This window comes from Stigmatopora argus, chromosome 19 (genome assembly GCF_051989625.1).
Source record: "Stigmatopora argus isolate UIUO_Sarg chromosome 19, RoL_Sarg_1.0, whole genome shotgun sequence".
Taxonomy (NCBI): domain Eukaryota; kingdom Metazoa; phylum Chordata; class Actinopteri; order Syngnathiformes; family Syngnathidae; genus Stigmatopora; species Stigmatopora argus.
Genome location: NC_135405.1, coordinates 7,878,199 through 7,903,096, shown reverse-complemented (window position 1 = coordinate 7,903,096; position 24,898 = coordinate 7,878,199). Strand labels below are relative to the sequence as shown.

Genomic DNA, 24,898 nt, shown 5'->3' with positions numbered 1-24,898 from the left:
AAAAGGAAACTTTGTCCATTGGCTTTAGGGCTTTGTCCTTTTTTTGTGAGATTGCAAATATCAATAATTCAAAGCAATCTTTATTCTTTTCATTCTTTGAAGAACAGTCGTCTGCGTTTTTGTGTTGCTAAGGCGTGGAGAGCAAACGCCTTGAATCATCCACACTTACATCCTGCCCTGTTTCTATGACACCGTTGAAAGATGGTGCTGAATGTGTGACATGATACCAGCGCTTTCGTTTTTCTTGACATTTAACGGAGAAGAAAAATGTCCTTAATTTCATGAATTAAGTGTTGGTGTTGAAATAGGTATTAGTCAAAAGCATCAAGGCAGTGATCTTTCAAATCATGTCTGGTTCAAGCCTTCTGTTATTATTTAACATGTTGCTTTCACAACATTTTTCACATTAAACACGAGAAAAGCTTCCCAGACAACCCATCAAGTTCTGACATCTAATTCCAAATAAATTTTGGGCTGCCCACCTCAGCTTGCACAGTCAACGGTGTGGCATTCCTCCTCCTCTTTACAATGATTACTTCAAAACCTCTTGAGTACTGACCTTTTCTGCAGGTACTAAGCAGAATACTAATGCTACCAAAGACTCTACAGTCTTGTTTGCTGTGTCCTTACAGAGGTGGGCTGCTACTAAGCCCTTGTAAACAGTCCAGTGCAGCTTTATTTCAATAGAGACTTCTAAATTGCAACCCATTTACAATTGAGTACAATTTGAAATGTGACCCCTTGATCAATAGACATGTGACATGATGTGGGGGGGGGGGGGGGGGGGGGCTGAGAGAGACAATGAGGAGGATCCAACTTCTGAGGCAAAATGTAAATAAAGGAGGGGTTTAAATTCAACATTTGAGGGAAAGACTGCAAAGCATGACATCACTGAAGTGTAGGATGTCTTCACTGAGATGTGGCAGCATTTATATATTTGAATTTTGCATGAAGCGTATGAAAGAAGGAACAGCCGATGTAATACAGTGGACGTGGCTATTCCTAGATTGGCAGCTGCATATTAAAACAACTCTAAATTATTTACAGTGGCAGGGCAGATGCACATATAAATGGAATCATAATGATATGGTCGAAAGAACAGTACATACACATGCAACAAAGCATATTATAGGAAGCAGCAGACACAAGTTTTAAGGCCTTATTTTCTCAATCAATATAGATGCGTTCTGAAACAGCAATAATTTATTTGTTTTTTGACCTAATTCCCTTTGATTTAAAAATAATCTTGTTTCTAAAAAGGAATACATATATATTTATTATGCTACTGTTTTCTCCAACAGAATAGTGCTTCCTGCTTTTATTGAACAGAATAGAACTGCCAGTTAAGAGTAATTGTCTTTTTATTCTTTTTCATCTTCGAGATATTAACAGTTGCTCCACTTGCCAAGTCGTGCCTTGTCCATAATCCCCTCAGAATCCATATAAAAAAAGATCAATACATCATGCAATATTAAACCATCTGTAATCCCATCTATACAGGTTCTATATTGTATATAGGGAAATTGAACTCCTGATCTCAAATCCATTCTTCTAACATATTTGCACTACAGTGCAAGATGTTTCGGATAGTAGTCTATAATCTTTGTTAGACTTTTAGAGTACGTTTCTCAATTTCTCACTTCGCTTTTCTTTAACAAGTGTTGGAATAATGATTCAAACCTTTTAAATCATTATTAGTAATATTTAATTAAAAAAGGAAAAACATCTTTCAACAAACTCTGCGGCGAACTTGCAAGGAGATACAATGTGGCGTCGTCTTAGCCCCCAGTGCATTCTGAATTGCAGTAACTGAATCATTGTATTTAATCGCGACACTCGAAAAACATGGTTATGTAATCAGTACAATAACACCCTCGCTGGTTAGAAAAACAAGTGTGAGGAATGCTTTCAAGGTAAACAAAGCAAAGCCGTATTTTCGATTATCGCCATCTTCTGCTGGAGTCCCGTCAAAACAGTCCCGTTGTGTTCTGCCGAAAAGCGTGTGTGAAAACAATGTGTCCTCGAGCTGTGGGGCCTTGAGGAGACGATGTGGAGGAAAAGTGTCCATGGTTCATGACTTGATTTATAGCTTTACTACTTATTGAAAAATGCTTACAACACATATAGAATATTCCATAATAATTCTAACATTCCCTCCTTTTACTATATGTTTGTTATTCATTTTATGACAATTTCAAAATAACAGGGATATCACCGTTGGCTGTTTTAATTTTACCCGCTTAGGCTCTACTCGTTCGGCAGGTCTGAAAAACAGAAAATAAGATCATTTTCGTCCAATCCATCCTCGTAATTACCATGCTCCTGAAATTCACTGTTAGTGTCAGCACGTCTCAGTAGGGGATATAATTCATGCAATTTGGAATTTGTAGGGGCAATCGCAGTGGTTATAAGTCGGCTTATCAAAGATCTTAAGCAGGGAATAATACAACACCCACACAATGTCAAAATCGTAGCAAAAAGGGCTACGGAAACTGCAACGGATTGAGCCAAATTCCGATATTCTCCAAACATATCCCGCCACCAGCGCTGCCAGACGGATTCACTGACTCCAGAATGCTTCTTCATATTGCGGTTGAGGGTCTGCAGGCCATCAATGGCGTCGGTGAGGGACCCCTCGGGTGACGTGTTGTTCGGTATGTAAGTGCAACACTCATCTCCGAACATTGCACACACGCCCCCTTTCTCCGCGAGCAGCATATCCACTGCTATGCTATTCTGGAACGTCATTAGGCTGGTGGCTGCTAGTTGTTCCTTTATCGCCACAAATCCCTGTTCAGTATAATTTCCAAGTTTTTGGACATTGTAATGCAGGTAATTTATCCAATCAACATTTTTGTTTGGAGTAATTAAAAGAAAAATATACTCCCAACCTGCTGCGATCTGATTAGCCAACTTATACTCATCCTCGTGGATGCCAATCGCATCAATGTATCACCCTCTCTCCATGCGACGCCGTCGCGAGGGGCCCGCCATCATACCGGATTTCTGTGCAGCCAATTGTATCTCCTCTACTGTAGATGGAAAAACAGACACTGGTAATAGCAGTGAGACCAAGGCACAAAGTCCTGCTGTCATTTTGGCAGGAGTCGTATAATTTGTTTTGACCCCACCACCACCATAGGTCAGAACGTGGAATCAGGGGTGTAGTCTGTTTTAGGACGTGGGCACACCACGTCACATTTATCGCTCCCAGTGCCGGTCCGTGCCCTGTGAGGACTAAGCAGGTAAAATGATTAAACGCGACATGTGTTGAAAAGTTAGGCTTGTCCTTTGCTGCCGTTGTAACTGGGTAGACATTATTCCATTTCATACATTTTGGGCTTACATCTTTTGTCAATATCAATTCTTTGAAAAACGATACAGTATGTACAGATATTACAGTCTGGCAAAATTCGATTCAATCCAAGATCAATATATGAGTACAGTTCAATGAGCCTTTATGCCACAATAATTGGTATAAATTATTGTAATAAATATTGGTATAATTCTAATTATAAATTATTTCCTCTTTTGTGTAACACTTCTAAACAGAACTTGTAGTATGAGACCTTTATATAACACTAAAAATTTTGCATTATCTCCTTTACACAATCAGGGGTAATTTGCGCGGGTACTACTCTTAAGAGAGGTCGGCCCCCCCATACATGTTATACAGGTTTGATACAGGTTTGATTTATAATAGCTGCATTTTCCATCAATAATAACCAATTATTTCTTACCGCCTCCCGTTTGGGAACTCCCCGTTGCAGAAATGAATTCTCTGGTCATCTCAGATTTTAATTTTACTATGGCGGATCCGGGTGTTTCCATCTCCGACGACCTTCTTACCCATGGACTTAGGAAAAACGTCAGACAAAGATTCACAAGTTAATTTGTCAGTCTGAATTATGATTTGTAATGCCCCACCGTATGGGTTAATTTTATCGAAGGCCTGATGTTTTTTTTCCGCACACGTGTGTCATCCAAGCTTGCCAATCTAGACCAGTTTCTGCAACAAGGTTTCCCCAATCTGTTTTAGGACTGTTATGTACCACACATATTCCATGTGTATCCTTTGAAATGGATACGTAGCTTTTGTAGCTTGACATAAGGGGGAATCGCCCGTGTTTTTGCCATATATCTGCATATATATAACCTCCCCCTTTTTTGAGGCATGAAATTTACCATGACTCAAAATGGCAGCCCCCCCAGATAAGTCTTTTGTTTTTGTTTAGTCCCCCAGGTTCCCAAAATTTCCCATTACAGAAATTAAAAATTTCATTTGGCGAAATTCTTTTCTTTTTTGTTTCTGTCCTACTCTGCCACCGCCGTCCTCGAAAGGCTTATCAGCGATTTCAGAAATATTCCACCTTGATATTAGAATATTGATATATCTTGGTGGCTAGCCAATTGAAACACAAAAGACAGACACTCATCCACGCTGGCACTCATAATCAAGGAATTTGCTTTGAGTGCTCCCCCAATCATCCACAATTTTGGTTTGTTGGAGTAAAACTGGAGTACCCAGAGAAAACCTACGAATTCTTGAGGACACCAGGAATACTCCACACTCCGGAAGGTCTGGATCCACTCCGCATTAGTAGATCCTCGAACCGCAAGATTGCTGCCTGAAGAAACTAGATAATTAATGTATTAGTTTCACATGCCACATATCTAAAAATAGAAATTTGTTCAATTGCCACCGCCCCTTATCCCAGTCAGTTAGCATGTGGACTGCCCTGCGAGTGGCTGTGATTAACCATCTATTCGCCAATAATGTAATAACGGAAAAGTTGTGACACATTGAAACACACACACACCCCCTTTTTGTATTTTAACCGTTTGTAAAAACTTTATCTCACCCCCTTTCAATGTTATCGAATTTTGCCCATTCTAGTCAACCCATCTACTCAAAGCATTTCTCCAAGGTTGATATTTTATAATTTGGAGATGTTATTTTTAAAACATAGACATTATTTCATCACTCGTTTCACACTATGAAAGGCCCCACCTGAATTTGTTGTAGATAATCCCCTTTATCTAAGCTTGTTATTGCCAATCGTTATCACCGTAACATTCAGGTGTATTAACCCCATAATTGCAATGCTTAATTTGTATGCCCCTAAAGCAATAGACAGTAATAACGTCCCAATAGTCATCAATATGACCTACAGCAAAGCATACGCCCCCTTCAGGTCAAACAAGGAAAGTCTTTTGTGCACCTAAAGACGCTCCATGTTTCTTCTAGGGAAACTATGCCTATCCTTAACCAATTATCTTATCTACCCCAGCCAGGTTCAATTTACCTAACAATTTGGACGAATGCCATGAAATTTCTCATTTCCGCATTGTTAATTTCATGTCTGATTTCTTTAACAACCAAATAACCCTTAATACCTAAGACATAAATTGCACCCCATATTATGTTTACTTAAGATAAGAGCCATTTCTTATAGCTCCCTGTTACCACAAGAAAAATCTACAATAATTAAACTAGAGAAATCCACCTTTTACTAGGCATTTCCTAATTACAATTTTCTTAATAAAGGACCCACAAATTGTAACCAATATGCCATAATATTGTAAAAAAATCCATTCATTTTTCTTTAACCCAGCCAATCACCTATATTAAAGTAAAAAGAAAATAATAATAACAGTATTATTCCTAATTCCAAAGCTTTTCCCAAATCAATCTTTGCCAAACAGAATTTCTATCACCTCGAAAGACATTTCTGATTAAATCCCAAAAATAAATGCGAAGATAATCGCGGAACTCTGCATCCCTTGCAGACCATGTTTTGTTCTTATTCTGAAATGTTTAAATGGAAGCGCGCCCTTACCCGCTGACTGTGACCTTCACGCTGCAGAAGCAGCAGCCTTATCTTTTGTTTACAAATTCCAAAGTGCTCTCTTTTCTTTGTGTCCCCCTTCTGTGCCTCCTGTGAGCAATTATTTTTTAGAGAAGACTAAATTACAATATGCTGCAAGCACAACTATATCATAGCAAAACCCATTTCTGCCCTCAAGTTTGCTTCAGCACCCCCAAGGCCAATTATTGTAATATTCAGCCGCACCAAAACAGAGCGCTCCCCCCGCAATCAAAGCATTATTCGGCAAGTTTAGAGTTTGACCAAAACGCAGTTTTGGCAACCCCGCTAAACATTTAATTTGCTGTTTTGTATTTCTGTTAACCAAAATATTCCCGCTAGCAGACGGGAACGAAACCAGGATAAGCCACAATAAGCCATTTCATTCCAGTACATTGACAGTACATTTAGTTACTATTAACAAGTATGCCTAGCAGCATCACACAAAAATTTTAATTGCATCCCATTCACGAACAGTGTGATTTCAGGTTTAATTGTATCAAGTGCCAATATCTCCGCTAAATTTAGTTCCACTTCCCTCTGCTCAAATCCATTTCTCGTTTTGAGCAGGCCCCCCGACTAGTCATGCCGATTTGCCTTCACTTTTAGAGGCCCTGTTATTTGGGCAATCGCGGGATATATGACCTATTTTCCCACAGATCCAACAGGTTTTCTCTCTGTTACCTCGATTTCTGTTGAACTTCCCTGCGTATTTTTTTTCATTATCCCTGTTAAAAGGTTTACGTTCACACCCCTTATTTTGGTCAAAAATCCCGTCCTCGTTTGAGGGTGCCCCCCCCTTTCTTTTCCCTTTCTTTTTTAAAACCTCTTCAGCCTGGACCGCCTGATTTACGTATTGTTCAAGCGTGCCCGCAGGCCTGTCTATCATCCAAATTTGCTGCGTTTCCACCCCATTCAGGTGATAAAATCTAATGTCCCCTTTTCTGTGGAATAACACAGCCTCTGTGTTTCCAGTCCCACCGTTATCAACCGATTTAACGCATCCATCACTCCGTTCCCTTGCCATCATAAACCAATAATAGGTATCATTATACCCCTCCTGCTCCATTTTGTTAAGGTTTCCCCCATGCTTAGCACGTATTTTATCCTGCAGTATCAATATCTTATGCATATTAAGCTGGCCAGCAAATCCATATTTATTTATCCATAAGTTTAGGTGTTTAACCCTTGTAGCGCTTTGATTTTCAACAAATTTCCAATCTTTACACGGCAGACGCATCTTTGGATCGTCAATAGCCGTTTTACTGTTTCCACTACCCATTTTTGGAGCGGATTTGTGTGCCCCCGTAGTACCTGTTTTTTTTTTTTTGTACACGGCAGACGTTTATAGACCACACCGTGTCTACCTGCTAGTGACTAGTATCCACAGGGTTTTTTAAAATCGCTATCCCCAGGATGCGAGCCTTACTTCTCAAAATAAGGCCTTCGCGTGTGATGCCCTTCACGCACTCGGAACCCGTCAACAATATGCAGCCATCACACGCGGACTCGGCAGAAATGTCGAAAGATGCTTACCAAGAGGATAGTCGTCAACCGATTAGAAAACAGGCGCTGCTGAGAAATAGTCCGGCCTGGAAAAGGGATTCTCGCCGTGCACGGTCACTCCAGATATTAAACTGCAGCGTCTGAGCCTTATCGGTTTGTTGACCCCGGCTACTCGAAGGACCAAATGTTGGAATAATGATTCAAACCTTTTAAATCATTATTAGTAATATTTAATTAAAAAAGGAAAAACATCTTTCAACAAACTCTGCGGCGAACTTGCAAGGAGATACAATGTGGCGTCGTCTTAGCCCCCAGTGCATTCTGAATTGCAGTAACTGAATCATTGTATTTAATCGCGACACTCGAAAAACATGGTTATGTAATCAGTACAATAACACCCTCGCTGGTTAGAAAAACAAGTGTGAGGAATGCTTTCAAGGTAAACAAAGCAAAGCCGTATTTTCGATTATCGCCATCTTCTGCTGGAGTCCCGTCAAAACAGTCCCGTTGTGTTCTGCCGAAAAGCGTGTGTGAAAACAATGTGTCCTCGAGCTGTGGGGCCTTGAGGAGACGATGTGGAGGAAAAGTGTCCATGGTTCATGACTTGATTTATAGCTTTACTACTTATTGAAAAATGCTTACAACACATATAGAATATTCCATAATAATTCTAACAACAAGGTACTGAATGTCAAAATTCACAACAGGTATTTGACCCATGAGATACCCAATACAAAATATCCAAAGATGTGAACTTCTGCCTGTCTGTTGCAACCTAAGTTCAGTGACCCCCAGCCTCTCGGATAACATTTTGCTTGAAGGATCACAATTGGGACGCACCATGATCGGTATTACAGCAATGAATAGGATAGTATAAATTTAAATTCATAATCAGCCACAAAATGTAATGGATGTTTCCTTAATGTGACACCTATTGTAATATTTTCCATTTTTGTGCTTTTTAGGGAACAGTAACCATTGGACATGCATTTCAAAGTTTATAGAAGGTCAAAGCAAGTGCACCTGTAAAATGGTTAACATGCATATAATGATCATAGTAAAATTTTATATGCAAAACAAATGTTCTTCACCTTTTTTATTATTTGACTCCTGTTTCATCCTCCGTGTAGAAGAAAAAAAGAGAGGAACAAGACAACCAGTCACTAAATAATGCCTTAAATGCCCCTATCTGCTTAGCAATTCGAAAGGCAGAGATGGCTCAAGTTGCAGGGTTCCTCAGGGTGCTTTGCCATGTGTAGTCATTACTGCAAGGGATGTGTTGTCATAGAAACTAATCAAATTGGATTTCACTGGTGTTTGTTTACAGATTTAACTAATGTCAAGTTAACCCTTAAAAGAATTTCCCTACAATATACCAAAAACTAATTTATTTTTGTTGTTGATCTGATATCACACTTGTGTGATGTTCCTAATGTTAATTGATGTGGCCTTCAGTTTTTAATGCAGGATTTTGGTAGGTTTTTTAATTTTTGTTTAATAAGCTTTGTCTTGTGTTTCAGGGACAACCTGTGGGGCAATGTGATTTCAATATCCGGTTGTTATGCATAGAAAAAGAGATAATTTCTCCACGAATGGAAAAGATGAAGACTGGACAAATTGACAAAACAAAGGAGCCCTTCAGCGTTCGAAATAAGCCGTTCTTCGACATTACAGCATCACGCAAGGTAAATTATTTTTGGCTCTCTTAACTGGCTACAACCAGATATTCAGAACTTGGTCCTGCTCATCCACATACAATTGCAGTACATGTGTGGGATATATAATCATTCGGATAATACCCATCAATAGTAAGTGAATTAATAATGTTCAGTAAATATTGTAAGTTACTGCTTGGAATTTAGATTTTGTATTTATTTTATGATGCTTAACAGGATAAAAAGCCTCCTACATATATTTGCTAAAAGCAGCAAGTAATATAATAATTTATAATAATAATAAAAGTATTTTTATTTAAATGGCACAGCAGTGGAATATTCTAAGGCTACTAACATTGATTTTAATGTATAGAAAGTTAATGAAATTTATCAAATAACTGAATTATAATTTAGTTTTTTGTTTTCTAGTCCAAATTTGACCTAGGATAATAATATTTGTCATGACAGTGGTACCACATGAAAAATTGGCCGACTGTAGAGGGCAACTTATGTTGGAAGAAATCTATTGGTTTTATTCACCTTGGTGAAAAAAAGCTAAATAGGAAGTAAACACATCCGCAAACTAAATGGTGGTCCAGGCAGAGTGTGTAGTGTGTTTGCCCTTGCCAAAAGTGACCATATTGCTCTTTGATCACACAGTTGTATAAATAATGTGAAGGGATTACCCTCGGGGGTTGTTCCTAAGAGGATAATATCTAAAACCCATCAGGCTCCACAAGAGGTGTATCGGTTGTGTTTGATGGCAGGATAAAATTGCTGTTGGCCTTTTGGCCTGAAAGAGGAAAGAGGGCTCTAAGCCTCTTAGCACTCAACTTTCTTGGTAAAAACTTTATGATGCTTTTCAAGCGTTTGGGCAAGAACCTGTAAAGAAATAGTACAGTCTCTACACTATTATGAGCAGCACTGCTTTTGATAAGAGAACCATTTTAATTGTTGCAGATGTCAACATTATTATTGTTATTATTTGATTTCTTTTGCTCTGTGTTTTCTCAATATAAGATCAGTCAAAATTTTGAAAGCAAGCAAAGAAACAATAATAAAAACACAGAATATGTTAATGGTACAAAATAAACTTTTTTAGTAAAGCGCCCCACACAGAAAGTTGTTTATAGTGCTGTTTTATCTAACTGGTATCCTGATGGGATAAACTTCAGTCTCTAACTGGTATTCTGATGGGATAAACTTCAGTCTTGTACATCACCTGAACGTGTCAATAATAATGACAAATATCAAGCACTAGTGTTACGTTATTGTCCAAATAAGGTTTGTGTGTCTAAATCATGAGTGAACACTTGGTTTATAAGAATGAAAGACAAGGCGAGGCAGTAATTTGTATTAAGATCCAGATTTTACATTGAAATAACTGGTCCTTCCAATGTTGCTTCTGCCTTCACCTGCCAATTTTGCCATATCAGATCTTTGGAAGCATATTTCTTTTGATGTTGGGCACAAGCAGACTATTGGTTCTGGCTGGTTTGAGATTTTACAAGTATTTTGTCTGTGTTGAGACTGATTTTTAAACTTTTGATCATATAAACTTGTAACAATAAATGTTATCTCTATTATGGTCTAGAAGTCATTTACTTCTATGCCTTTAGGATGTTGCTCAAAATATTAAAGTCACTGGAGTTTCATTATTCTATTGTTCGGTTGTTTTTCCATTGACCATCTGGTCCCCATGCAGTCATTCGTCTGGTATATGGGATGTTAATGCATGGGAACTAGTGTTTGGCCCTCATTCATAGTAGCACAATCCTCCACTTTATTATATGTCGATGGGAGATTCTTGTTGGAGGCAATCACAGGCTGGAGTTGTGTGCTGGCCTTTGTCTGTGGCTAGGTTGGTGTGTTTCATGGTTGACACTATGACATTAAAGTCCCAATTTCCCTTCCAAATAACCTGCTTTATTCTTTCGGCTTCCTCCCCTGAACCAATTATCTTTTGGACCTGTTTGGCATACAGGATTTCTACATTTGCACATCCATGACATGTTTTAGGACTTTGAATAGAATTGGCTGAAGAAAAAAACAGACCAGTACCCACTGGAGAAGGAGACCCTCCGTAAAATGACCAGGCTAGGTTGTTATTTTTTTGGAGGGTATTTTTCTGCCATTATTTGGGCCACTTTTATACCAAGAGAAAAGTTCCTCTGAGGTCTCTGAAATGAAGGCCCGCCAAAATGTTGAGGTAATTTTTGTATAGAGATTCTGAAGTGTATTTGCCTTTGTTTTGGGGTAGACGATTTTCTATCTAAAGAGTACGATCAATGAATGTTGAAAAGATCATTAAGAAGAAAGTTAATCTTTTAGATTTACGTGTCACAAAAAATGGCACGTCAGTCAAATAGAGACTGAAATAAAAGACAAAAAAATGTGATTCAACTAGGTACTCATTGAAAAATTTTTTTTTTGTTATTTTTATCGTCCTGAGAATTTGTAAAAAAAAAAAAACTTTAATGCAATTTATAGTCTCATTGCCCCTGTTGTTTGTTACCATTAAATGTAAAATACTCACACCATCTGGTCTGGATGTACTGCTGCCTTGGCAAAGATTTTTATTGTCCCAAGGTTATTATCTAGCTCGAAACCCATCTGTTGCAAGTAAGGTATTTCAATAGGATTTTTTTTACATTAAATACTCTTCATTCTTTTGTAATTTAGAGATCTCGCTGATAAATTGAAGTTATAGAAAAATAATATGTTGTCTTACTCTTTTTTTTTAAATGTCACTATTTTAAATTCGCAATCACAAGTAATATAATTTTGCCCCTAAAATTTTATAAATGAATGATTGCTTTAGTGTCACAGAATTCTAATTCAGAGATTCATCATGATATTATCTACTCAAATAAATCATTAACAAAAGACTGATGGTTTTTATTGTTTTTATGATGACAATAATTGACATTAGAAACGTCCCCATTTAAATTGTGACTGTAATTTGTAGAAGACTATCTTCTGCTTCATTACATCCAATAAGTGACTGGTTACCTGGACAACAGCAAAATGGGATTAAAGCAATGCTTTGCAGTCTGATAGGTAACTTTTCTGTCATTTGATCTGATTGAAAACAGAAAAGCCCGAGATGCATTAATCACTGTCAAATCAGATGGCATTGTAATGCTGTAGTGCGTATTTAGTATATTTCGAGGCAAATGGTAGATAGTTCTTACAAATATAAGAAAAAAACAAACTAACAGGTAATCAGGTCATATATTAGAGTGATATGTATTTGCTTTAAACACATTCACTTTCTCCCACTACATTCACCTACTATTGTATTGTTACATGAGTCCATTTTTTCTGTCCAAGGTTGTAATTTGTAATGACAAGCGACAAGATATTGATTACCTCTCTCTGCCATGTCTCTGCGTGCTATCTGTCAGCAGCTTCTTTGTAACTCACTGACCTCGCACCTCTGCCGTCAAGCCTTTTTAGGAGATGAAAAGCAAAACCAAGGTCTTATTGTCCTATAACAAGCAGTCCTTTTCACTTAAATCCAATATCTGCATCCACAAACTCAAGAGCATTATACATCAAATGAAGCGGGAACAAACATAATATTTTGCATGCACTAGGGGAAAAAGTATATATTCTATCTCATCTCTGCTGCATTGGACAAATACTCATTTTGGATGTATTATTTCCACTGTGCATGTTGCTATTTTGCTTTTCCCCAAGTAATAAGAAAAAAGAGCGACAGTACCTTTCCACATTGGTAAACCATATCACCCGTTTGGCAACCCCACATATGCACTGTGATGTAGGCTTTTTATTTAATAGACAACTATACTCTGAAATCCAGGGGTATTCACAATAAGCTTGTGAGGAGCCTCTAGCAACAACACTCCAGTAGCCTGTTTGGAATATCAATCCATCCTCTCTGCCTTTGATTCACCCCACCCCTTGCCCCCACGCGCAAGCCTCCCCCGAGCAGAAGATGAACAGACAAGGGCACAAGGACCTGAGGAATGGAAAATGCATGGTCTCCATCAAGGTCTGTGCTTATAGGGCAGAGAAAATGAGCATTAGGCCTTGTTGTAAGCAGCTGCATTTCACTCTTTGTGTAAAGAGGGAAAGGCATGTTTCATGGAATGGTCCTACTTTGATTGGCTAATAAAAATGTCTGAGAGGATAGACTAGCACTGAAGGTTAATGGTGTACAAAATACACAATCAATCAGCTGTCCTGTTATACCTCATCCATACATATTCATTGTGTCCTTTAAGTGAGACCAAACATATGTGGACTGACATAAATCATAGAGAAAATAATGTCATTCTCTTCGTGTCGCCTTTACATTTGATTGATTGAATGCCCTTTTGGTGTATGGGTTGCTGGTATTCTATTAAGATTGTATTCTTTTGCTTTTGCCAAAAAAGGACTAAACTAAACCTAAACTAGCTGCTTCATTTTTCATTGGTTCTTATCCTGAGTTCGATCAAATTCCATGGATTTTGTGTGAAAATCTAAGGGGTTTGGCAAGGTTTACACACACACACAGAGCCACATTTGGTGTTTTAATCTGCACCAGAAAAAGTGGTGTTTGAGACCAGGATTTGTTCATTTTGTGCACAGGTGCTCAGAGTGAACACCACAGCAACTTTCATGCGCTATATCTGTTTGCGCCTGTTTTAGTTCATGCAGACATTTTGTAAATGAACCCCAGTGACTCAGTTGGTCCAGGCTTTACGCTCTAAAGTGTGTGATGAAACCTTGTTTTTTTTAAACGTGGCTTTGTTTTGTCTTACCCCTACCCACACAGTAGTCATATAGAGCGCACTGCTTCGTTTCGTTCCCTAAGAGCTTTAACCTGAAAGCAGTTCCACTGCTCCCTCTCCACTTAATTACTTCAAGGTACTTCCTTTCAGAGGCTGGGTGTTTGAGTGGAATTCTTATTTCTGCTCTGCTGTCCATCCAAGTTCACCGTGTTGAGTGAACGTAGTGGGTGGGTTGGTGGTTGTGCTTAGCTGTCAAGAGAAGTGAAATGGAACTCCTGGATCTTACCGCCCACTTGCCGTTCTCACAATAAGACACTATTCTTTTTAGTCTGGCTTTCAGCCTTCTCCGTGTCAGCGTGATTGTAAAGTGTGTTGTCAAGTTTCCGACTTATTTATAGTATCTCTCGAGAGCACTGATTTTGCTTTATTTTCATGCAGAAACAGCAGAACATTGTTAACTGTATGTGGCAAGGGGCGCCTTCTGTTCCTCAAATATCAATCAAAGATAATTTCCCGACTGCCCTCGTGACACTATATCAGCATCAGCTGTATCTAAAAATATCTTTAAAGTGTATCATTTTTTTTGCATCATATTTCACACATTGCCTTCTGTACATCCCTTTTAAAATATGACCATCATTAGAGAACCTCGCCCTCTTTGATAAGAAACAAGGTAATTTGTCACAATTGCGTTAGATTCAAATGCGGCTACATTATGCCGTGATTTGTGATGCTTGTGACTGATGTTATTAGGTTGTCTGGCTTCAGAGAGAGAATGGATGAGGATCTGTCTTCTCCTGGATCATAAGTGTCTTACTTTATCAGATGAAAGCAGCTAGTCACGTGCTTTCTTCTCAATGACCGTATGCTTCCTGATTGAAATGTCAGTGCTGCACAAGAGTGGAGGGATGGTGATTAATTTATGTTAATTTTATGTCGTTTTGTCTTGATTACTTGGTTCCTTATTCAGTTACTGAGTCCTTGTGTGCAAAGAAAGCAATCTTTTTGAAAGAAGATACATCAGGTTGGTGTGTTTTGGGCTGTTAAAAGAATGCAAACAGGTTTTTTCCCCACATTGGGGTCATGTTTATAACATTCTAGATAATATTAGATAGAAATAGGTGTCTCCTTTTTTGCCAATTCAATATAAAATATACGTGCGAAGATAACTTAACTGTATAACATTATCAACATAATAATCTAAAGTCATTGGAGGGGATCGACAATCTCTTACTATAAAGACACCAATGTCAAAAAAAATGTGGCGACAGTGAATCACATTATCAATAAACGCATAGATCATTAAACACGGTCTATGTATGGTACATTTGAGTTAGACTGACAGAAATACACTTTAGTTGACTGTGGGCAATGGCTCGCAAACAAAAAAATAACACTTTCAGACAAGGTCAGTCCAGGCTAAACAAACACCTTGTAACAATTTATATTATTTACACAATAAAAAAACTAATCTTCAAACATTTTTATGGTACTCTGCAGCATATTGTATGAGAATATTTTTAGACAAAAAACCCAATTTGAATCCGTGGTGGCTTTTAAGAAAGTTGTATAAAAAGCAACGTCAGATTCTGATATAATGATAACTTTAAGTAAATATATTATTCTACAGTCAAACTCTAAATTGTATTTGAAAAGTTTTCAGGGCATTTTCCTCGTTGCCCAAATTTATGGCACTCAATAGCTGAATTTCTAACGAGCACCCCATTGAAATAGACTAACATTTTTACTCTTTAATAGTCTCTATTTTTGTAGATTCATTGTTGTGAATCCTGTGTATATTGCTTGCCATTTAAAGAGCCTTTTTCAGATGCTACCTTATGCGGGCGGCTGTGTGTGATCATAAATTACATTGGCTATTTTGTTTCCCATTACAGCCAGGAATTTTCCAAGGAAGATGATACTGTTTTAGATTGATTTTCTATCCCACTTACAGCAGCATCGGGCTGCTTCTCTTGCCACTGTAGGTCCTTGTTTAAGATTCAAAATTCATCTTTAACATTTACCACACCCAGTGTCATAATCAATTTTGTGTATTTTTTCTTTTTACACAAAATAAAATGTACACGTGAAATGCATTCCCACCATGCATCAGGTGGCAATTATTTGCTATGTTTTTTTATTTTATTTACAATGACAAATTCGTTGTTTTCTCAGAACATTGGTGGCAGTCTTTATGTTAACCTTTGTGACTGTTACCTACTAGTTTCTTTACAAGTCTGTTATTTCCCATTAGCTATAGAATAAAAGCTTTAAGTCTGTGCGTGGTGTGTATTAACCGTGTCTGACTTCATTGTTTCATGTTTTTTATTCTTTTACATTTCAGCTTCTGGAAGGGAGTTTTACATCCCAGGTCAGCCACGAAGTTGATGGCCTCATCTTCCAACCATGTGGGGTAAGTGTGGCCCACTTGAAAGTATGCAATTTGAAATTAATTTGCCTGCCGCTGTCTATGATGTTGATCGCTGACAATAGCAGTGAATGAGTTAGAGTTGCCTTTTTATACCTCCTGTTGATCCGATGTTAGTTGTACTATCAGTTGTTAAATAGAAATAATTCAATAAATGTAACACTTAGTTCCCACACAATTTCACAGTAACACAGGCCCACTTGTCAATGAACTTGTTACAAGAAAAAAAATCAATTGTTTTACACATACTTGATTTTCGATAATATAATGTTGAAATTCACCTCTTGTGTCTTTGTATCATACAGTACTATGACAGACATAAATCATGATAAATTTAAGATCCCTGCCCTTGTCCATGTCATATGTTAGTACAACAACAGAACAGGGATTTAATTTAAATGCTAAATATTTAATATAATGCTAGTTGTGGGAGAATCAGCAGTATTGTAAGGTTGTTTCTTGGAATAGGCAATTTTCTGCTTTGTCAAATTCTCATACAACACCTGTTTATGCACCTGTTTCTGAATATGTAGCACATTCCTGGACTTGATACAGTAAAACTACATTCTTTTTAAAAATTATATTCAAAAGCATTACCACGATTTAGTATGTTTTAGGGAAGAATTTTATTTTTGCAATTTTTCCTTGGCTTGTGCGTATTTTGGCAAGTCATTATGGCCCACTGCCCATTGCCATCTCTCAAACATACAGTAAAGTACAGATGGCTTGCTTATCCATGCATGGATAAGAATAAAATAACAGAATACTTCTTGAAGTTGATGGCTTTTAGATTAAGTGGCAATTTATCACAATTTTCAGTCACTTAATAAATGCTCTCATTCAGATGGATGTCATTTTTTACCTTTTACTTTAAGGTGGTTTATTGATCGGCTTGGAGGCCGATCCTTCTGCTTCTATAAATACACATTTATTTGTAACAAGCATTTCACAGTAGGAGCCACAATGTTGGACTGTTGGGAAGCTCTTAATGTCAACCCCCCCAGAGTGAATGTTTTATACTCACCATGGAAACACATACTCCCTCTGGAGTTCCATTGTGTTTAGAGAATTCGGAAGATTATAAAATATTGCAATCCTTACAGACACTTTTTCACGACTGTCCTCCACTGCTAAATTATGTCACTTTTGCTCTGTTATAGCAACTACTGGTATATAATATATAATAAACTTGCAAAAACAATAATGGATAGTTTTGATCACTCTCACAGTGTGAATTTTAAGGATGCTATTAATCATAGTTTCTTAAATACATTAGTTATTATTTTGGGACATTTTTTTAATATGACCAACAGAGTTATTTCTACTTTTTGAAAGATAATTTGAAAATTGCTTATAGGCATCCAAGTTATATTTATGGCTTCCACCCAAAGTACTATATATTTCAGTCCTAAATTTCCTCAATGTTTCAAATACTAATGACGTTAAGTTTTTGATTTATAAAGGGTCATTGAATAGTTTTAATGCATTGTTATTCGTTCTTAATGTTTCCTCAAAGGTATATTGTTTTAATGTTTTCTTCTTGACAATTCAATTTTTGTTTTTATATATAAACCATGGAATTGTTCACTCATTCATTCATTATCCGTTTGATTTATTTGCACGAGGGTTGCTGGAGCCCTTCCCAGCTATTTATGGCTTGTAGGCAGAGTCCGTCCTTGACTGTTTACGGTCCCTACCACAACATTTTACGGTTAAAAAAAAAAGAAGGATAAAGTAGCAAGCCCTTCACAGCACTCCAGTCACTTTCAAACTCCTTGGGCTTTGTTGCTTTTCACACCAGATGTAATGTTAATCTTTTTGTGTGAATGAGATTAAGCCTCAGCGTTAATCTCAGCAAGGTCTCACTGCTGTGAATGTCCATTAATATTAGCACAAAGGTTTTTACTGCAGCCGTGGCGCGAGTCTTATCAGAGACACCACAGAGACTCATTGGAATATGTACTCTTTGTGGAGTGATCTGTGGCAACATTTGGATTCTATAGTCGGACCTTTAGCACAGATGGCAACTATAAAAATGGAAGATTGCCTCTCTGCTCTCACTGCTTGAAATTACAACTTTTTTTATGTTGGATTTTGGGTTAAATATATATTCCTTCTCTTATGTCATAAACTTTTTAAAAGAATCATATTGTGCACTACCCCAAAATGCCATGTGTGATAACTTAAACACAAGATGAGGAGCATTAGAATTCTTACTCTGCTCAAATGCTTTAAATATGAATCATCGAATATGGGATTATGTAAAGCACATTCATGTTTTAAGATTATGTCACAGTTGTTCTAGATGTTTCCTTTTTTTATATATATATTTTTTTTCTCCCTTTCCTGCGGCAAAAGTGGAAATCACAGGACCCTCTCTCTTTCTGCACAAATATCAATTGTAAAGGATCAAATACAGCCAAGCTATTTCAGGACTTAAAAGGGGGCAACAAATCTCTGATCTGCAGCCGTTCAATAGCTTGTCACCCTCTATGTTTGCTGCACTCTCCAGCTTCGAGTATACAATCTCCCTCCCCCAATGTTATTTATTTCCCTACGGTAACTCCAAGGAAGGGTTACAATTTAGTTCCCACCGACAGTATTGGATTTGCACTAGTAAATGTCTTTTTTTTTATATAACTCACAGTTGTGTAACTAAAATTTAGCCTGTTTTCATGGTAACCTTTTCTAGTTAAAATGGTCCCATTTATACCAGCATCATGCTTATCCAAGTGTTTTTTTTTTGTTTCGTAATGAAATAGGAATTCAGATTTATGCCAATACCAAATAACGTGTTAACAGAAACCGAACAACGAATTAGCATAACAGTAACGACTCAAGGGAAAAATGTTTTATTAGTGTAAGTACTTTGACTGCGTGGAAAGTGATTTAATATAAATATATTGGAGTTGAGATGAATCACCATTTAAGACGTAAACAGCTTTTTATATGTGGACTTGGCATCTTTGCTGCTTCTAACCTACTTACTGCTGCCATGTCTTGTTGCTGTCAATTTTGTCTTCAGTAAGTGAAAAGAACTCTCACTTGCATGAAAATCATGCCTTGACCTGCCGTCATTCAATTGCATTGATATTCCCTAGGACTTTATATTGGTAGCTCCACTAAAACAGCTGTCAAATCTGTTATCATGCATTTGTTTCCCTCATACGTAGCTGTCAAAGACTTTTGGTTCTTATAGGGAAACCCAATCGGCATGCTTTTGTGGTAAAGATGCTATTCTAATTTATCACCCATGTGCAGATGTCTGTTTCTATTTTGAGTTAGTATTTAGTTACGCACTTGGGAATTGTGTTTCTATAAAATCGTTTTAGATTCATTCATGGTTTGCAAAAAAACACTTTCTTTATAAAAGGTACCTTTTAATTTCAGTATTTTTACACAAGAGAAAAGAGATTACAGATAAAGAGGATAAATGAAGAAGATAAAGAAAAGTGACAGTGCAAGTAGAAGATGAAAGTAAACTTCATTTATGTAGTTTTACTCAACAAGAAAAATTGAGCATCCTACCCCAATTGTTTTTTACTGACAAAAACTAAAAGTCTGATGATAATTGTCTTTTTTTTTCACTTGTGGTTTTCAAATTTTTACTCTAATTATACTTAGCTATATATATATCATTCATTCTGTTGTGGTTACCATTTTTATGGTTAACTCATGAATAGGGAACAATTGTATTCCCAGATTATCTACATAGATGAAAATGATGATAATCTTATACTCGGCCCTTAAAAAAATCCTTAACCAGTTCTATATAAATTGGGGTGAAAATAGTATTGAAAAAAATAAAATGACATGAATAAGTGAGCATGCTTTTTTGAAGGAGCTACAGATGAGTGTTTTCTTTTATTTTCATCCAGAATGTATGATTGCAAAGCCCTACTATCATCCACAACATTGACCTAAAAACGATTGATTGCTGCAGTTTTAAAACTAAATGTTCCCCACATTATTTAACACATTAACCATTTTGAAAATACCATGAAAAATAATAACACAAATGTTTTTGTTCCACAACTCATTGGACCGAGATATTAAGGAATTGACCTATCAAATATAACAAACTGTTTTCATTCATTTTCTAAGCCAGTGGTTTCCAACTTTTATTGACCCCAGAAACACAATAATTGAACACAAAGCTGATACTCATAAGAAGCCTTATTCTGTTCTATGAATAGCAACAGATGGGTACACAGATTTATTGCTCCTTCTGCAATTTAATAAAGGACCTGTATAAATTGTTGTGCCTGTCACTAATTGCAGGGCTAGATTAGGAGAAAATAAATAGAGGGCTGCAGACAGATTTCTATTTTATAAATATTACTTTTCGGGGTGGAAAGATGAATCCAATTTCTCCTGTCTCCTGGTGATATCTCATGGAGCGCTCTTCTGTCAAGGCACATTTCTTGAGAATAAATGATTTAAGCAACAAAACCGCAATGCCATAAATCTTAATTTATCATTGATCAGTGCTGAATAAGGTTTGAAGCTCAAGTCATAAAATTTTAATCAACCATATTTTAAAATACTGCTATGAAAACATGCTGAATATGTAATCCATCGGATTGGGCTATAAAACATTGGTTTTTACAAAGAATGTGTATACTCTTTTCTTTCTACACTATATTAATCCAAGCACATTTCCATTCTTTTTGTATCGGTCACCAGAGATACAAGCCTGGGAGATGTGATGACATCCTGAAATGGAAGCCCCCCAATCTTAATTCAGTGGATTTTCGCTTGAAGATCACAAAAGTCGGAGGAGAAGGGTATGTAAAACAGTATATCTCTCAAACTGGTGTATGTATTTGTACTGTTGGTACACTGTTCTCGCTGTGTCATTCACCGTCAAAAAGATGCTTTACACCAACAAGAAATGAAACTGACATTAAGCTTAGGTTATTTCTCAATGCCTCCCTTCTTTTTCATTGCCAAGGAGAGCAATTCCTCTTATGGAAAAGCTGCAACAGTTTGCAAAGCTCCTTCCTTTTACCATATCCCCACAGAAGATTTGCTCTCAGAAGCTTTAAGTGCAAAGAGCACTGCTACCCTCCATGTTTTCTCCCATTTTGCGGTCATCATCCTCGGCAACATGAATTATTCAGATGCAGAGGTGCTTAACTTTGTGTCCCCGACCACCGTTATAGACTGGTGTAAAAAGCAATCATTCCCTTGCAGGTAGTTGGAGATTTTCTATGTTTGTTGTGTGCATGAGTAAAAAGGTTATAGATTGGAAGCGAATATTTTTGGAAGTGGAAAAGAAAGATAATAAATCTAATTAACAAAGAATATGCACGGTGCAACAAAAGATGACTGATGTATGCCTGGTGATTTCTTGCACGCTGTAGTCGATTTAACATCATAGAAATTTGCAGTGTTTACAAATAATCAAGGGCCTCTTTGACGATGGGGAATAATTCTGCTTTGTAGTTCCATTTTTGATAACGGCTAAAATATTTAGAATTCAAGGGATATGTGTAATATAATGTAAATTATATAAGTTGTTTGCGTACAATAAGGTCTGTTTAGCTAATTGCAATTTCAAATTTTGCTTAATTACCAGAAATGCGTTTTATTAAAATGTTGATCTTTGCTTACTTAACATGTTCTGTTTACTTAAAATGTGGAGATTTTGGAGGTAACCTTTTCAACAAGTTTTTTTGTGACAACGTAACAAAACAAGTCAAATATTCGTTCATTTTCCATCATTTTTGCTTGCTTTCGTAGCCATTAGACAATAAGAATTAGATGGTGAATCCCACGTAGAAATTAAAATGAACCCTGTGCTATGGCTGCCATCTTTATGTGCCATTGAGGCAGCATCAAGGAGGACAGTTGATTATTTCTTTCTGCATGGTGTATTTGTCCATCACTGTCCTGCCGTTTAAGTGAGGAAATCCTATCACTTCCCCCCCCAAAAGCCCATGGCTTTTCATTTGTGGCCATTTTGGCCAGCATTGAACTTTTCCCATTTTTGTTGGACATGCTGTACCTTTGTCTGTACATGATAATTACCAAATGCTGGAATCCCATTATGTTGAATAGTGCGCTGAAAATCCATCTGTGACCAGCTACACTAACACGAATAATAGCTCACAGGGCTATACTTTTTTCCTCTCGTGTCTGGTCACTGTGCTCTGTGCTTGGATGTGACACATCGTGTAAAGGCTGTGTGCGAGTGCCCTTAAACAGACACATCACAGCAGACTTGGTCACGCAGCCTCCTCCTCTGAGGACCAGGTGACCCTGATGACTGAGCCCCGGCATCATTCCCCGTCAACAGATTGGCAGGATCACAGTCACTCTTTCTGTATCAAAGTCGCATCTTGTGCTCTGTGGGTGGGAGAACACAGAGCGCCATTGTTTTTGCTATTTGAAAGAGTCGTGATACTTCCCCCCCCCCCGATAGACGAATTCATTGGCAGACGCCATCATCAGACCTCACACCATCTTGGATTTTCAAGTCCCTCCTCAGTTCCCATCTGAGCAAAACAGAGAGATAGGCAGACAGATGAGGAGGTAACAGCCCACACAATCAATCCTTCAGCACGTCTTTGCCTTGCAGGTCTGTCTCTAAAATACAGGCACAAAGGCACTGTCATTATTATATGCTGGAAGGAATAGAGAAGTGAAAGAGAAAATGTAAAGTAGCAGCTATTCAAAATGGAATGCAGCAGTGCCAAAAGTACTGCATGGGCGTTTTAAATGGGGGATAAATTGATTCCGTGGTGTGCAATGTTTTCAAAAGAATGGAAAATGGCTTCCTTTAACTGGCCTTTGAGAGGCTTGTTTCTCCTTTCATGATTGTGGAGGGACTTGAGTGTCCATAAACGATCTCCGTCCACACTTTTGTTACGGGTCCACCTACCATCCTTAACCCTTGTCAGATACTTTTAATTGGGTTTTATCAAATAGTCATGCTTGAGCTGGTTTGTTAAAAGCTCTTTAAAGGTTTATGGGCTTGCCTCTGAAATAATTTGTTTTCCAGCAAGGTTGTTACTGAATGAAATTTAGAGCAATTACTTTAAACTATATCTTTTGCTACGCGTTTATTTCGAGCCCATTTTGGTCACGCGACATGCTGAAACTAATCTAAAACCTTTGAATATTTACTGTCTGAAATCTTTGGCATATCTATAGACTAAAACTTGACTAATATGTTTATAAATAATGTATTATGCCAAAAACATCAACTGACATCTTAACTTTACATTTCAGTCTTTTTTTTCGAAGGTTGCAAATTGTATTATATTTTATCTGGACTTTTCGGCAAAGTTATTTCATTTCACTGAGGCACAACTAAATCAGCAGTCCTTATTTTTCTATTTTTCCTCCTAACACATTTGTTAGTCAGTCGTATTAATAGAACAATGACGCGAAAGGATAGATGCATGTTTCCATTACTGGAGCATGGCAATTTAGCTCTTTTTCACTCCTTCCTTCCTCTCTGTCTCTCTGTTTGGTGTTATTATATGGCATGGGGCGAAGGGGTGGGGTGACAGTCTCCCATTTCTTCTCTATCTCTGAATTAAATTTACTAGAGCTGCACTATAGTTTGAGATTTCAATGAGTAACAATAACCCCTTTGTTCCCACTCTGTGGTTTGTTAACAAAAATAAAACAGAAGCTCGCTCATGAAATTTCATTCTTAATTGGGCTTGAATGTTCTTAGGTTGGGGGTGTTTGGGAGGGCAACTGAAGCAGTGTGTGATTAAGACATCTGTTGGATTTCATCTCAGGGACGAGACAGAAATACTGCACTGACACCATCATCGTGCACTTACATACGCTCAGATACAAATAAAACTCATGATGGTTTGAATGAATCGTTCCAACAGCTCATGGTCTCACTTGGAACGTTCTGATTACCATGTTATTTTCCATTCTCTACATTTGTGTCCAATTTATCTCGCTCCCGCCTTTGATTGTGTTCATAATTCGTTTTCTATGCACCTCGAGCTGTGTACTCAGACAGAAGGGCTCACGGGGGTGCAATATCATATTTCTGTCATTCTGTTACGAGCTGAAAAATGGATGCATTGTGACAATATCTTCATGCTATTATTACCACTCAAGATACTTGTGTGGTGGATTTTTGGGACACTGTTAAGCATGTTCCTTTTTCTCTTTGCAGGTTGCTGCCGCAGACTGTCGGCTTTCTGTATGTCGGTAATTGTGACAGGCCCTTTGCACAGATGAAGGTGAGAGAATCTGCTTTATATAAATTCCACAGCTTCCAAAAATAAAGGCGACATACAGGATGGCAAACATGGGTATTTTGTCAGTTGTCAAAGCAATGACTCGGCTCTTTCACATTAGCTGCAAAAAAATAAAAATAAAAATCAGGCATTAATTTGCGTTATAGATGACACCAGTCGTCTATTTCAATTAATTTATTTGGCCGCATTTTAATGCATAATTAGTTTTTATTTTAATGGAATTCCATTTTATGTAGCCCACAGCCCTCTCAATATTCCCACTTGCCATCCACTAATGAATGCCATCTTGTACTATTCTTTTTTTTCTTATTAAAGCAGTCTTTTGGTATTTTTAGACATGCTCGTCATCTAAATCCTGGCAAGTTGTCGTAAATGAAATTGGTGACATTTCTTCACAATCTATTTTAATATAATGTCCTGTGACACGCACTGAAGTCAAGAACATACCACGACACTATTAAAC

The 24,898-nt window shown here is 37.5% G+C and overlaps 1 protein-coding gene across 3 annotated transcripts in view; it reads left to right on the top strand.

The window, feature by feature from the left end:
- The window catches only part of rngtt (RNA guanylyltransferase and 5'-phosphatase), a 51,777-nt gene that overhangs the window by 17,891 nt on the left and 8,988 nt on the right, over nucleotides 1-24,898 (top strand). For all 3 annotated transcript variants that reach the window (XR_013296762.1, XM_077586706.1, XM_077586705.1), the window contains 4 exons: nucleotides 8,894-9,058; nucleotides 16,115-16,183; nucleotides 20,885-20,985; nucleotides 24,351-24,417. Coding sequence is in view for 2 of the 3 variants with exons in the window: in XM_077586706.1 (XP_077442832.1) it covers nucleotides 8,894-9,058; nucleotides 16,115-16,183; nucleotides 20,885-20,985; nucleotides 24,351-24,417 (402 nt within the window). In the remaining variant the exon portion in view is untranslated. The remainder of the gene's footprint in view (nucleotides 1-8,893; nucleotides 9,059-16,114; nucleotides 16,184-20,884; nucleotides 20,986-24,350; nucleotides 24,418-24,898) is intronic.